Genomic DNA, 16,036 nt, shown 5'->3' on the forward strand with positions numbered 1-16,036 from the left:
GGAGTCTTGGAGCCTCCTCTCCCATTCCCCCATCTGCCCCCCTTCTCTACTGGTGTTACGCAGATTTCCTTCCCCAGCGGACGGGCTGCCTCTCTCCCTACTGGGACCCTCTCCGCCATCCCTCTGGAGCCTTCCCTCCACCTCTGGCTCCGATGGCAGTTCCCTGACAATCCACTTCCCTCCTTGCTGGTCATTTTGATGCTGTGCTGTGATAAACTAAACCATGGTTTGTCACGGGCTCGTGGTTTGGCTCTAGACTTACCATGACATGTAACCAATCTTCGCCCTGCAGTTTATGGCTTGCAGTTTGCTCACAAAAAGCTAAACCACAAGACTGGGTTCAGATGACACCCTAAGCCAAACTGGGCTCCGTCCCCTCGATTCCTCATGTTTGCTTGTTCGTGCTTAGTGATGGTTTGTGTCATCTCCAGACTAAGCCAAAGAGAACCAAGAGGTGGAGTAATGGAGGCCACAGCAAGTAGCAGAATTCCTTCTGGAAGCAGGGATATTTCATGGCAACTGGGCAGGTGCTAACCACAGAAGACCAAAGAATAGCAGGTTGCAAAATAAAAGCAGAACCAAAACATGTAAAACAACAAAATAAAGAGACTAGAGAACCTTGAGAAATATCTTCAACCAAGTTTTAGGGCTTTCATGATTTTTATTTTGCAATTTCCAATCCAGTACCAGCTCAAAGCTTACCTCAGTTTGTTTGTGATTTTCAATGCGTGTTGGCACTACAGTTCCCATCAGGCCCTGCCAGCATGATGAGAGTTGTAGTCCAATAACAACTGGAGGGGCTACAGGTTTCCCCATCTCTGCTTTTAGAATGAAGGGGAAATTCAAAAGGTTTGGAAAACCCAAATTGTGGTCGGGTGTTTTCTGAACATCAGCACAGATCGTCATGAGATGCTTCCTGAATTTATTCCACAGGGCAACAGCCTTCGCCAACCTGGTGCCCTCCAGATGTTTCTCCATGTGGCCTTTGGCTGATGGGAACTGTAGTCCAAAACATCTGGAGGGCAGCAAGGTGACAAAGTCTGCAGTAAAGATGGTTGCATCTCTATGGTTGCTTCAGCAGCTGAGACAGGGCTCTTTCCCCCCACTTTTCCTTCTCCTTTTGGCTTTCTTTCTCTTCCTGGGGTGATGGCCAGTTCTCCAGCGACCCTTGGCCACCTGCTTCATCCACCTCTTCACATGTTTGTTCTCTGGGCTCACACACAGCTTTTTGTGCTTTGTGTGAATGCTATTGGGATAAGAAAATAAAGACCAGTTTTATTGTTGTTGTTGTTGTTGTTGTTGTTGTTAGAAAAAGTAACCTTAAAAGCTTATACTTTGAAGCAACCAGTATGTATGAACAGAAGACTTAATCCAGCCAAATTTAAGCATTTTTGAGTCCATCCCTACCATACTGGAGAGGGACACAGGGGCCTCAGATAGAGGCTTCTGGGTGTTGTGATAGGGTGTTCTTCAATCTTAGGTTTAATATGGTTTCTTGAGAGGTAACAGAGCCTAGGGCTTGCCGATCAGAAGGTCGGCGGTTTGAATCCCCGCAACGGGGTGAGCGCCCATTGCTCGGTCCCTGCTCCTGCCAACCTAGCAGTTCGAAAGCACGTCAAAGTACAAGTAGATAAATTGGTACCGCTCCGGCAGGAAGGTAAACAGCGTTTCTGTGCACTGCTCTGGTTTCGCCAGAAGTGGCTTAGTCATGCTGGCCACATGACCTGGAGGCTGTACGCCGGCTCCCTTGGCCAGTAAAGCGAGATGAGTGCAGCAACCCCAGGGTTATCCGTGACTAGACCTAATGGTCAGGGGTCCCTTTACCTTTAACTCCCTGGAAATAAATGAGTTTCCTTTCCTACTCAGAAAAAAAAGTGATATTGCAGCCCCCTTCCAATTTTCCATGTCCCATGAAAGCTTATGGCATGATTATTATTATTTTTGGTTTCTAAGAGGCTGCAAGACTCTTCGTTGCTTCTGCCGCAAGAGATTTAACACAGCTAACACCCAATAAATCCTATCCATGTTTACTCAGAATTAAATCATGCAATGTCCAGTGGAGCTTGCTTACAGGAAAGTATGCTTATGATTACAGCCACACACTGCCTACAACATCGAAATAAAAAGCAATGTGCAAATGGATTTCAATTAATCTGATTTAAAACAGGTGATTAATCAAGCAAATATGGTATCATCAGTTGTGTGTGCTAGCGTGCACACATCACATTGCTGGGTTGCAGCCTCGTAGCACAATCATGATTGTGTTACTCAAAAGTGACTCCCACTGAGTTCAGAAGAACTTATGCCAAGTTTCTTGGAACAGGAATTCAGCCTTGAACTCCAGCTCCTTGCTAGCTTAACCTTCCTCTTTGAATTCCAATTAAAATAAAACTGTCTTTATCATTTACAGATCATTCCCACCATTCCAAAGTTGCACACAGACAACACACACACAAACATTTTTTTTCTTTCCCACCGCTTACATCACAGCGGATATTTTGCATAAATCGCCACCATTCTGAATGTCAAACGTTGCCACTGTTCTTAGCCATCTTCTGGGAATATGATGGGCTACTTCTGTGCAGCAGTCAAAAAGTACAGGAAACACAGCTGAAAGAAACAAAGAAAATAGCTTTTAGGCAGCAGTCCTAGTGTGTATCCACTTACTAAAGGTAAAGGGACCTCTGACCATTAGGTCCAGTCGTGGCCAACTCTGTGGTTGCGGCGCTCATCTTGCTTTATTGGCCGAGGGAGCCAGCGTTTGTCCGCAGACAGCTTCCGGGTTATGTGGCCAGCATGACTAAGTCGCTTCTGGCGAACCAGAGCAGCGCATGGAAACGCCGTTTACCTTCCCGCCTATTTATCTACTTGCACTTTGACGTGCTTTTGAACTGCTAGGTTGGCAGGAGCAGGGAGCTCACCCCGTTGCGGGGATTCGAACCACCAACCTTCGGCTCAGCAAGTCCTAGGCTCTGTGGTTTAACCCACAGCGCCACCCATGTCCCTGTGTATCCACTTAGATGGGAGTAAATAAACCTCATGGAATTTAATGAGACTTACTTCTGAACTGGCATGTAGCACTGTACTTAACCTTCCAGGGTGCCTAGAACTATATAGATTTGCAGCTGATTTGGAAACTAGACCACTGCACAGAGCAGGGGTAGTCAACATAGTGCTCTCTAGATTTTATGGATTGCAGCTCCCATCATCCCAAGCCAGCATGCCCAAAGGTCAGGGATGATGGGAGTTGTAGTTCAGCAACATTTGGAGGTCATTGCATTGGCTACCCTGAGCTAGAAGGTCTGAATTGGTATAAGGAAGCTGCTTATGCCCTACCATATGATGAGGGGGAATCTGACACACTTTTGCGCTTAATCAGAATTCTGTGGGAACAGAGAAATAGTAAGAATCTTTCCACTTTCGCACCATGTTGTGCATGCCTTAGCTCAGGGGTCAGCAACCTTTTTCAGCTGTGGGTCCACCGTCCCTCAGACCATTTTTTGGGGGGGAAATGAACGAATTCATATGCACCACAAATAACCCAGAAAAGCATTTTAAATAAAAGCACACATTCTACTCATGTAAAAACACGCTGATTCCCGGACCGTCTGTGGGCCGGATTGAGAAGGCGATTGGGCCACATCCGGCCCATGGGCCTTAGGTTGCCTACCCCTGCCTTAGCTCCTCCACCCAGTGTCCTAACACTAAAAAGAAATTGCCCCTCATTGTCTCATTGTCCTCTCCCCATTCGCTGCTTAAAAGAAAAAAAGTTCCCAGAGTTATTACAGTCTGAAGTCCTTATTAAACAACTTTCTCTCCCTTGCTGTTATGTATGCTAGAATACAGCATTGAGGGCTAACTTCGGTTGCTGATGCCTAAGAGTTTTCACTTACTCTAATTTTCTGACCAGGTTATAAAATAACATGCAGGACAATCCCTAGGTGTGATGTAGTGCAGGGGACTGGATTAAATGACCCTTCACGGTACTTTTCCACTCTGTAAGTTTGTGATTTGATGAAATGAACAAGGCTGGGCTAAACCATTTTGCTGATCCCATCAAGATGGCTGTGTTGTAGCACTGAGAGATCGCCAAGAATCTATCGCAACAGCAGAGAGGGTGCCAGAGTTCAGTTCTTGGGTTAGCACACCCCAGTGCAAACAGTTGTGCCCTAACACCCTCTGCTACCTTGTAGGGGTTCCCAGGTGCACCTCTCACTTTGATGACCACTAGGCTTGCTTGTGCTGTTGTGCTGGCTTTGCATAGGAGGTAGAAGCTGCACTCCATTCCTTCTATTTTCAGTGTTCAGAAGTGAGTGCCATTTCCTTTTTAGCAATAAATAAAAATACAAGCGGGTTTTTTTGTGGAACAGGGGACTGACTCACTTGTCAGCCTCACTTGTCCTTTACTACCAAAGCCCTCCAGCTGGACCACTGTTTCAAGGTGAGGGACTGGTTTAAGGCAGGAGATATTTAGAAAGAAGGGTCGAGGGGTAGGCTTAAATGGTAAGGGTGAAACATGTCGTTCTTTGAGCTTTTGGCACCTGTATCGGTTATAGCCTCTAGGAAAGAAAAGAAGAGAAACAGGAACTAAAACTCATTTTATCTGTAACCGTTGACCTCTTCACTGAGAAGCAATCTCTTCATAAGGAGTGTTTCTTTCCCTTCAGATCTTGCCTCTTCATATCGCTGACCTACTTTTGGCCTACCTACCTGAAAGTGCAGGTATTGTGGAAAACAACACGTTATATTTTCAGGGAAGGGCCAAAGCTCAGCGGGAGAGCACCTGTTTTCCATGCAGAAGGTCCCAAATTCAAACCCCAGCATCTCCAGGTAGCCCCATGTGGGAACTTTCATTGTCCCAACTATGGATCAGAGCCCCAGAAAGCTCCTGGTGAAGTCTTCATGCAGTTGCATTTAGAACCCTTCTCATCTTCAGGGCTCTTCTTCTGTTATTGACACAGCCTCACTTCCCTGTCCATCTCTCTGTCATCAGGTGCATAAGGTGCTCCTTTCAATTAAGCCTCTCCCTCCTTGACTTGCCACAAAGGTGGCTAGCCCCAGTATTGATGCCTTTTCCTTCCTCCCATGCTGCGCTCTAAATGGCTGTGGCAAGGTTTGCGTATCACCCAACTCTTTCCCCTTTTTCTGCTTGAAATATACTCAGAGTCCTGTAGTGATTTCGTGCTCTTTATTGCAGCTTGTAAAACAGTGATTGAATTGCCCCCAAACCTCAGGCTTTTATATACATTATTTATACAATGAGTCCTGTCTGATTGGCTGATTCTGCTTCCCTCCTGGAGCCTGATTGGTCTTCTCCTGCAAGCCAATCAGTTGTTGCATTCTAGGATCCTACTTGCCTCTTGTTCTAGGATCCAAGGTTAGTACATAACACTGCTGCTCCTCCATCCTTGCTTTGAACCCCCTCTAAATGTGCCACCCACCATGCCTTTGTCATCCAAGTGGTGAAGTGTCTCTCCTTCTCTGGCAGGACCACCCTGCCCAGCCTCTTCTGGTAGAAGGCTGCTTCCTACATTGTCTTCTTCTCCCCACCACTGCTATGGGGCACTCAATAAAACCATACCAAGGACACATTTGGGTTTCTGAGAGAGTGAAATCAGAACAACATGTAACGGCTAAGAAGAGGCTGAGCCGCAAATCAAGACATTCCTGGTTCCGCCTTGAATTCACCAGGTGGCGTTACGCAAACCGCTCTGTCACTGCCTCATCATCCTCCCCATGCAATATGAGAATAATGACACTGACCTACTTTGCAGGATTGTTGGAAGTCTCCTTTGAAAACGCCACTACCACACACTTTGAATATGCTATATAATAGCCACTCCCAGCATTCTTCAAGCCACCAGGCCCATGCACACATCTCTGCAGAGTATTGCTCTATGCACACATACCTGTGTTTTGGAAAGAAAGGTTTCATCCTTCCTGCACCCATATCTATGAAAACAAGGAAGTGAACACTTCCCAGAAAGGATTAGTTGATCTTTACAAACCCTGCAACAGTGCCTTACAGCTAATCAATGTGGCGGGCTGTTGAAAGAGCTCCCTTTGGAAGTCGGCTGAAGGCCAACTGCAGAGGCAGCTCTGGCCTTTCTCGGATTTAGTTATTTATATATTACATTTATATATACCTCCTTTTTCCTCCAAGGATCTCAAGGTGGTGTGCGTTGTTCTCCCCTGCCCATTTTATGCTCACAACAACCCTGTGACATAGGTTAGGCTGAGAGATAATGCCTGGCCCAAGGTCACCCAGTGAGCATAAAGGTTGAGTGTGGATTTGACCATCATGGCTGAGGGGCTGAACCAGCACACGTACTTGGGTATATGTTGCATTGAAACTTGCATTCAGTTTAAAACATACAGTAGTACCTCGGGTTACATACGCTTCAGGTTACATACGCTTCAGGTTACAGACTCCACTACCCCAGAAATAGTGCTTCAGGTTAAGAACTTTGCTTCAGGATAAGAACAGAAATTGGGCTCTGGCGGCGCGGCGGCAGCAGGAGGCTCCATTAGCTAAAGTGGTGCTTCAGGTTAAGAACAGTTTCAGGTTAAGAACGGACCTCTTGAACGAATTAAGTACTTAACCCGAGGTACCACTGTACATAGAATTGGGTTGTTCATAATAGTTTTCTGTGTTCCTTTATTCTGAATCGGGATGAAATGTGAATCCACCTCGACAATCCATTCAGCAGATTAGATCTGAATTTCCTTGTTAAGCTTTGTTAGAACTCTTCCTATTAATGACAAGTTTCAAGCAGAACCTATGCATGTTTATTCAGAAAATAAGCCACACTGTGTTCAAGGAGGCTTGCTCCCAAGTTGGAGCATTCAGGACTGCAAACCTCAGGGAAGTATGTTTATGCACCCAGGAGGTCTTGCATACTTCACTGAGCTTCCTTGTGGGGAAGAAACAAAACAAGATTTCCTAGAAGAGAAACCACAAGATTTGCATACTAAGTGCTCTATATCCTTATCCTACTATTATAGCAGCTCGCGGAAGGTAATACTCTGCAGTGCCCAAAGACTTTACCCTCTGTGTTCTTTAAACTCTGTGTATTGTTGATCAGCAATCCTGTTCATATTTACATCCAGAAATGTGTGCAGCTCTGCTGGTGCTTTTCAAGGCCTGACACCCTCAGCCACCTTCTTGAAGGTGCCCTCAAAATCTGGTCCAGAGAGTTGGAGGAAAATGCAAGAGGAGAGGAAGCCCCATTGTGCCTTTGACCGTGGATAGCCATCATGGCAAGTAGCTGTGCTCTGCTTTGCATCCCCAGTGCTACCCCTTCCAGAGGGGCTACAGTGCAACAAAAACAAGACAAAAAAAGCCCCAAAATATGTGCAGTATGAAAAGTTAGGGGGTTTTCATAGAATCATAGAATCATAGAGTTGGAAGAGACCACAAGGGCCATCGAGTCCAACCCCCTGCCAAGCAGGAAACACCATCAGAGCACTCCTGCCATATGGTTGTCAAGCCTCTGCTTAAAGACCTCCAAAGAAGGAGACTCCACCACACTCCTTGGCAGCAAATTCCACTGTCGAACAGCTCTTACTGTCAGGAAGTTCTTCCTAATATTTAGGTGGAATCTTCTTTCTTGTAGTTTGGATCCATTGCTCCGTGTCCGCTTCTCTGGAGCAGCAGAAAACAACCTTTCTCCCTCCTCTATGTGACATCCTTTTATATATTTGAACATGGCTATCATATCACCCCTTAACCTCCTCTTCTCCAGGCTAAACATGCCCAGCTCCCTTAGCCGTTCCTCATAAGGCATCGTTTCCAGGCCTTTGACCATTTTGGTTGCCCTCCTCTGGACACGTTCCAGTTTGTCAGTGTCCTTCTTGAACTGTGGTGCCCAGAACTGGACACAGTACTCCAGGTGAGGTCTGACCAGAGCAGAATACAGTGGCACTATTACTTCCCTTGATCTAGATGCTATACTCCTATTGATGCAGCCCAGAATTGCATTGGCTTTTTTAGCTGCCGCGTCACACTGTTGGCTCATGTCCAGTTTGTGGTCAACCAAGACTCCTAGATCCTTTTCACATGTACTGCTCTCAAGCCAGGTGTCACCCATCTTGTATTTGTGCCTCTCATTTTTTTTGCCCAAGTGCAATACTTTACATTTCTCCCTGTTAAAATTCATCTTGTTTGTTTTTGCCCAGTTCTCTAATCTGTCAAGGTCATTTTGAAGTGTGATCCTGTCCTCTGGGGTGTTAGCCACCCCTCCCAGTTTGGTGTCATCTGCAAGTTTTAGCAGGAAGCTATGTGCTGATTGGATATAGAACACTATGACCACCCCAAAACTGTAAAAAAGGTAAGTCCAGTAGCGAATGACTATGGGGTTGCGGTGCTCATCTCGCTTTACTGGCTGAGGGAGCTGACATTTGTCTGCAGTTAGTTTTTCTGCATCATGTGGCCAGCATGACTAAGCCGCTTCTGGCGAAACCAGAGCAGCGCACGGAAACGCCGTTTACCTTCCTGCCAGAGTGGTACCTATTTATCTACTTGCACTTTGATGTGCTTTTGAACTGCTAGGTTGGCAGGAGCTGGGACCGAGCAACGGGACTTCACCCCGTCGTGGGGATTTGAACCGCCGACCGGCAAGCCCAAGGCTCAGTGGTTTACACCACAGCGCCACCTGCGACCCCAAAACTTACACAGGAACAAATAGCATTGAAAGTGGGGTCCCAAATGACCACCCACATAGCACCTTGAGTGCAAAACATAATGAATACAGTGGTACCTCGGGTAACAGACGCTTCAGGTTACAGACTCCGCTAACCCAGAAATAGTACCTCGAGTTAAGAACTTTGCTTCAGGATGAGAACAGAAATCACGCCATGGCGGCATGGCAGCAGCAGGAGGCCCCATTAGCTAAAGTGGTGCTTCAGGTTAAGAACAGTTTCATATTAAGAACGGACCTCCAGAACGAATTAAGTTCTTAACATGAGGTACCACTGTAAAGGCAATAAAAGGGTGTCTAGAGGGGGGCTCTAATGTTTACAAATGAGGTAAGACCTAAAAGCTGTTCCTGTAAGCTGTCTTGACCCATATGGCCACACATATTGAAAGCTTCAATATGGCCTGGCTACTAAAGGGGTACATAAGGAGCACCAATGGACTGGCGTTTGCAGAAGGAAACACTGTAATCCAAGCATTTGGGATGTACCCTGAGCCGTGCCCACTTTTGACGTTGAAAGGTAAAATTAGTTTTGTTTGACACAGCAGCCCTGCCTGACTTAGACCTGTGGTTAAAAGTATGAAAAAACGAAATACATAATTCAGGCAATGCTGCTTCCATCCCACCCATGCAAACACACTCTGTTTACAAGATCCAAGGTTTAAAATAACTTGGTGGTGATGATGATGATGATGATGATGATGATGGAAACGAAGAACAGGTGGAGGGAAGAGCCTGAAGATCCTGGTTAGATGGGCTGAACTGGGAAAACTGCTTCAGATGGGAAAGATCAACCCACCCATGCCTTTGCTGGAGATGGACAAACCTGTCAATTTCATTTTCTCTCTGTTTCTCATTTTCCCCAAGTCAAGTTCAGTCTTCCACCATAACTTTGAGGTGTGTGTTTTTTGTTTTTTGTTTGGTAAATCATGAAAATCCATTAGCATTTTAGTGCAAATTTCTCATCATATGCACGCTTTAATGCAGCCTTGCCACATATACACGTTTTTTGCAAAGCGATCCCCTCCCTGCAAATTTTGTATGTTATTTTTTGCTGATATATGCATTTTTATGCACACTTTCCCCAAGTAGATGCATTCTTGTACAGTTTTCTTGACTGGAGAACTGCATTGTGAAATTCAGAGCAGCATGGATTTTGCAGGATAGCTGTGCCTCGGTTAGTGTAGTGTTTCTGAAAGTGCGAATTAGGAAGGTTTTCCTTTAAATGGAAACTCCTCCATCCTTGCCTTCTGCACCTCCTCTGAGGCAACTCGGAAACATAGGAAACAGCCTTATATTGAGTCAGACCAATGGTCCCTCGAGCTCAGTATTCTCTACACTGAACTGATAGGCAGCTGCTCTCCAGGGCTTCAGGTAGAGCTCTCTTCCTCTCTCCCTGCCCTATCTGGGTTGTGCCTGGGATTGAACCTTCTGCATTCAAAGCAGATGTCCTCCCCCTTTTTGCAGCTGTTGACGGTTGCTTTCTTTTTTCCTAAAGTTGCGCACTGTGACCCCAAGCTCTCCTTCACAAGGCCAGCTCACCCAAGGTTTGCATGCCAAAGGCTAATCGGAGAAGGCATATTTACCGGATTTTTTTAAAAAATGATACAGATCACTTACAGAAATGACCTTTGCCCAGATCATATTTCCTTGTTGAAACTGTCCATTTTCCAATTTGCACCTCTAAAATGCGGAGGTTTTCTCAGTGTGGCTGTCTCGCAGCCTGTTTGTGCAAAAGGATCTCTCTACCAAACGACAGCAAAGCAAAACCTAGATTCCTTGGTTTTCACACTGTGCAACTAGAGCAGAGCAGACTGCTCTGAATTAGCTCCTTTCCTCACGTGCAAGAAGTACGCATTAAGGTTAGACCTGACTTACCGTCTGATATAGGGTGAACTATCACAATTCCAAATGTGGCAAGGACGATGGGCAGGTTCATGCTTCCAGATTCATGCTTCCTCTGTGCTGGAGGCTTGCGAACAGACTGAAAGTGATAGGGATCTGGCTGCCAAGGCTATTGCCACCTCTTGGCTGTAGACGGACAAAAGAAGTTCAGAGCCCCACCCCTAGCAAAGTGCAAACACAAGACCCATTAAGGATTTGTGGACTCTCAGTACTCACCTCTCCTGTGGGATAAGAATCTCTCTCTTACTTTAGAACAGGAGTACAGATCTTTGCTTTATACTCAGAGCCCCTCGTGAGTGGCCTCTTTCTTACCCTGTGTATTCTGCAACATTGACGCAATGATAATGCATTAGTGATGGATTTATACTGGGCCGTCCACACAACATTCTGCTTTATTAGTTGTTCCCCAATATTCTTATGTTTACTGTCTGGAGAGGCACTCTTGCACGCTAGAGCAACAGAAGCAGGAATAATAATAATAATATAAACTGTAACATTTGTGGTCTAAAAAGTTACAGGTTTTCTGCAGGAGATTAAGAGACGTATGCAGATCGAATGTGAAGCAGTATATCTGCCATGAAACTTTTGCAGGTTTGAAGAGTATTGAAAGACACATTTCGAATAACTGCCATCGTGAGTGAGCACAATCCATAAAAAAATAACCATGCCTGGAAGGACCCTGTGCTTATGTTGTAAAAGCAAAGGCAGCTGGTCTCAAACCCACCCAAGAATTACAAGTCCACATTTTCAAATCCTGGAGATAATAATAATAATAATAATAATAATAATAATAATAATAATTTATTTATACCCCGCCCATCTGGCTGGGTTTCCCCAGCCACTCTGGGCGGCTTCCAACAGAATATTAAAATACAATAGTCTATTAAACATTAAAAGCTTCCCTAAACAGGGCTGCCTTCAGATGTCTTCTAAAAGTCTAGTAGTTATTTTTCTCTTTGACATCTGATGGGAGGGCATTCCATTGGGCAGGTGCCACTACCGAGAAGGCCCTCTGCCTGGTTCCCTGTAACTTGGCTTCTCGCAGTGAGGGAACCGCCAGATAGATGGCTTTGATCACTTGATGGCAATAAGCAACCTGCAGCCCAAAGTTGTGGATAACAAACATAGTCACTGTGAAAGTCGAGCATAAGAGATTCTGGCTTGGGGAGGGTCTCTTAAACTCAGTTAAGCACTAGTAACCTATTTTCAGGTCTTTGTGGCTGACTGCTACATTCTGATGTTAGGGAAATGGCAGGGGAGCCCAGCTGAAGTTCCTCTGCCTCAGCCAGGGGCGGTCTTTGGCATAATATGGTGCCCTTGTGAGGCCAAAGTTTGGTGCCCCCAAATGGATCTTCTCAATTCTGGATCTTCTTTGCTTTTTGGCTCTTCAGCTTGGCATCCAATGGCAAGAGCTAATGGAAGTTGTAGTTCACCAACCTCTGGAGGATCAAAGGTTTTCCGCGTCTGCTACAATCTTGCTAAAACACAACCCAGTTCAAGTCTGGTTTATCCCTTGTATTTAATATAGTTATACCCTTGGACTAGATGGGCCTTTGGCCTGATCCAGGAGAGCTCTTGTGTTTTTACCCTGTCGTTCCATCAATGAGCACCCACAAAACAGCTTAACAATGTTATAAAGACAACCACTGTCACAAGCCTTGTTTTTTTATATATAATACATCTCATGCCTGGTCTACTCTTGTCCACGTATCTCCAAAACTCTAAAAACAAACTGAAGGACATTGAAGTCAGTGCTTGTTTCTAAAGAGGAGGAAGGATCAAAGAACACTCCCTCTTTAACTTGAGCTTCAATGAAGTTTTTTAACATATTGGTAGACACTTATGTGTGCTATCCAGAAAACTATTACAAAGGATGTTTGTTTCCTAGCACCAAGATCTGCTAAAGTCTAGAGTCCTTCTTGAGCAGAGTTTGCAAACTACATTAGGTGTAGGATTTTGTACCAAATTCAGATTTTCTAGTTTTGCCTTTTCACACGATAGACTACCACTGTGGCTTCTTATGCAAGCAATTGCATAGAGCTGATTGTATGTTGTGATTGCACAGAATGTAGAAATGGGATTAAACTTCCAGAGAATCCCAGCTTTCATTTAAATAAAAAACAAGCCACCTCAAATTTCTAGCTTCATGGCTATGAAGTGAAGCTTATGAATGTGTGTTAATAAGGCCTGCTGAAATCTCAGACGCTAGAGAGGGGGCTGAACAAAATATCCAATGGTTGAAACAAAGATTGTCCTTGTTGTTTGCAACAAAGCCAGAAGAGACTGTGCAAACTAGCAAAAAATAAAAATGCCGAATAAATGCCTCAGTATAATAGGAATCATGCACATTTGTCAACATGTAAGATTTGGATGTTGCAGAATTCAGCTGATTTTGACACAGCATTTGTAATTGGACAAGCAATTTATTTTAGCCCACAAGAGTATACACACCAAAAGCTTCTTGACTATTCACCTTTATTGCCTTGCACAAAGTTTATGTGGAGGTTAGACTCTGTCCAGTCTCTGTTGAGCATTTGTTCCGATTTGTTTGCAGGGAGATTATGTGACAATGAGCCTTTGTTCTTATTTCCTTGTGAATGTAAGAAGAGTCCCGTGGACCAGAACTGAGGTCAGCCTAGAACAGCATCCATCCTATTTTACCCCACAGCCAATGACATCTGAAATATACTCGGAGTTGAGTGTGAATGTAAAAGAACTGGCAGATGTGATCTCAGAACCACTGGCAGTCATCTTTGAGAATTCCTGGAGAACAGGCGAAGTCCCGGCAGACTGGAGGAGGGCAAATGTTGTCCCTATTTTCAAAAAGGGGAAAAGAGAGGACCCAAATAATTACCGCCCAGTCAGTCTGACATCAATACCAGGGAAGATTCTGGAGCAGATCATTAAGCAAACAGTCTGTGAGCACCTAGAAAGGAATGCTGTGATCACCAATAGTCAGCATGGATTTCTGAAAAATAAGTCATGTCAGACTAACCTGATCTCGTTTTTTGACAGAATTACAAGCCTGGTAGATTAAGGGAACGCAGTGGATGTAGCCTACCTTGATTTCAGCAAGGCATTTGACAAGGTGCCCCATGATATTCTTGTAAAGAAGCTAGTAAAATGCGGTCTTGACTATGCTACCACTCAGTGGATTTGTAACTGGCTGACTGACCGAACCCAAAGGGTGCTCATCAATGGTTCCTCTTCATCCTGGAGAAGAGTGACTAGTGGGGTGCCACAGGGTTCTGTCTTGGGCCCGGTCTTATTCAACATCGTTATCAACGACTTGGATGATGGACTCAAGGGCATCCTGATCAAATTTGCAGATGACACCAAACTGGGAGGGGTGGCTAACACCCCAGAGGACAGGATCACACTTCAAAACAACCTTGACAGATTAGAGAACTGGGCAAAAACAAACAAGATGAATTTTAACAGGGAGAAATATAAAGTATTGCACTTGGGCAAAAAAAAAATGAGAGGCACAAATACAAGATGGGTGACACCTGGCTTGAGAGCAGTACATGTGAAAAGGATCTAGGAGTCTTGGTTGACCACAAACTTGACATGAGCCAACAGTGTGACGCGGCAGCTAAAAAAGCCAATGCAATTCTGGGCTGCATCAATAGGAGTATAGCATCTAGATCAAGGGAAGTAATAGTGCCACTGTATTCTGCTCTGGTCAGACCTCACCTGGAGTACTGTGTCCAGTTCTGGGCACCACAGTTCAAGAAGGACACTGACAAACTGGAACGTGTCCAGAGGAGGGCAACCAAAATGGTCAAAGGCCTGGAAACGATGCCTTATGAGGAACGGCTAAGGGAGCTGGGCATGCTTAGCCTGGAGAAGAGGAGGTTAAGGGGTGATATGATAGCCATGTTCAAATATATAAAAGGATGTCACATAGAGGAGGGAGAAAGGTTGTTTTCTGCTGCTCCAGAGAAGCGGACACGGAGCAATGGATCCAAACTACAAGAAAGAAGATTCCACCTAAACATTAGGAAGAACTTCCTGACAGTAAGAGCTGTTCGACAGTGGAATTTGCTGCCAAGGAGTGTGGTGGAGTCTCCTTCTTTAGGAAGTCTTTAAGCAGAGGCTTGACAACCATATGTCAGGACTGCTCTGATGGTGTTTCCTGCTTGGCAGGGGGTTGGACTCGATGGCCCTTGTGGTCTCTTCCAACTCTATGATTCTATGAATTTCATGCTCTTTATTCAGCTCGTAGTAGCAATGAATAAAACTTTCCCCAAAACGTCTAGCTATATATACATTATTTACATAATGGGCCCCGCGTGATTGGCTAATTCCGGGCTGCTCCTGCAGGCCAATCATGTTGCAGATTCACTTCCTCCAGAAGCCTGATTGGCTGCTCCTGCAGGCCAATCAGGTTACTGATTCACTTCCACCTGGAGCTGGATTGGGTGGCTCCTGTGGACCAATCAGACTGCTGCATTCTGGATCCTATTGTTCTAGGATTCAGCTCAGTACATGACAGCATCCCTCTGCACGTCCACAAGCAGGTAATGATTAGCTTCTTCCTTGTTAACATTCAGTGGCGTACTGCCTCTGAACTCAGGTTGCCTCTAGACTTTCACCATTTTCTGGGAGGGATTCAAATGTGTACTGGAAATGTAGGTTTGCACAATCAGAGTGGATTAAAGTGCCGTGCCGCCATTGTGCAACATACCCACTCTTTTAATAGGCTTTTTTTGGCAGTTGGGAAAGTGAAGGGGAGAAGCACTAAAAAGTGTGAGGTGAACAAATGGGAAGTTATATAAACAATTCCGTCAACAAATCAAGATGAATGCTCAAGGAACATTGTCAGGTGCACCCATCAGAGTTTACTTACGCTTCTTTTAAAGCCATTAAAGCCAGTGTCCATCAAAAAGACTTGAGCAGTGAATTCCACGAGACACATCTAATGGCACAATCACACATCCCAACTAGTGGTACTTCTATGACCCATCCTGGGGCCAGCCCACCCATGAGGCAATGAGTGGCAACTGCCTCAGGCGGCAGGATTCACAGGGGCAGCAGATCCCAATGTAGCTCTTTAGTCCACCCTTGTTTGTGATGTAGATCTCTGTTTACACCTTCTTCCCTGGTGGCGAGGGGGGGTGTGCTATTTTGTGGTTCGCCTCAGGTCCGAAAATGTATTGGGCCATCCCTGACCCATCCCATTATCACCCCTGCCCCATTCCTATCTAGAAGTAGTCACAATCATCTTGGGTGCCAACCAACATCTTGGAATAGCTTTCTTTGTCTTCTGTTTTTCTGCTTTGGAGGCCCAAGTCAATGTCAAAATGCTTGTCTGCTCCCAAGTGCACAACCTTAACGTGTTGCACTGTTGCATTGTGGGTATCCGCTTCTAACAACTGTCTAGAATGGTTGGCTGTGGAAGATCTTTTTCCAGTTCTTGCTGGAATGCAGAC

General features: G+C 45.2%; 1 protein-coding gene and 1 long non-coding RNA gene across 2 annotated transcripts; both read right to left on the reverse strand.

Annotated features, from left to right (window-relative positions):
- Positions 1 to 627: 627 nt before the first annotated feature.
- On the reverse strand, positions 628 to 10,733 carry CCL28 (C-C motif chemokine ligand 28). Its single transcript, XM_080973314.1, has 3 exons — positions 10,575 to 10,733; positions 2,484 to 2,610; positions 628 to 1,246 (listed from the first exon to the last, which is right to left on the reverse strand). Exons 1-3 carry the CDS (start codon positions 10,633 to 10,635, stop codon positions 1,075 to 1,077), a joined length of 360 nt encoding a protein of 119 aa, XP_080829440.1. The 5' UTR covers positions 10,636 to 10,733; the 3' UTR covers positions 628 to 1,074.
- LOC308458485 lies at positions 5,175 to 7,375 on the reverse strand. The gene is made up of 2 exons (XR_013977471.1): positions 6,328 to 7,375; positions 5,175 to 6,061 (listed from the first exon to the last, which is right to left on the reverse strand). It is a non-coding gene; the product is annotated as an uncharacterized lncRNA (long non-coding RNA).
- Positions 10,734 to 16,036: the final 5,303 nt, after the last annotated feature.

The sequence above is a fragment of the Podarcis pityusensis genome (assembly GCF_964106645.2).
Source record: "Podarcis pityusensis genome assembly, chromosome: 11".
Taxonomy (NCBI): domain Eukaryota; kingdom Metazoa; phylum Chordata; class Lepidosauria; order Squamata; family Lacertidae; genus Podarcis; species Podarcis pityusensis.

Excerpts from the sequence above, each read along its gene's own strand:
- CCL28 (XM_080973314.1), bottom strand. The coding sequence starts at position 10,635 with ATGAACCTGCCCATCGTCCTTGCCACATTTGGAATTGTGATAGTTCAC. Across the intron at positions 2,611-10,574 it reads AGTTCACCCTATATCAGACG|CTGTGTTTCCTGTACTTTTT; the intron begins GTAAGTCAGGTC and ends TGTTTCTTTCAG. Across the intron at positions 1,247-2,483 it reads TGCAAAATATCCGCTGTGAT|CATTCACACAAAGCACAAAA; the intron begins GTAAGCGGTGGG and ends TTATCCCAATAG.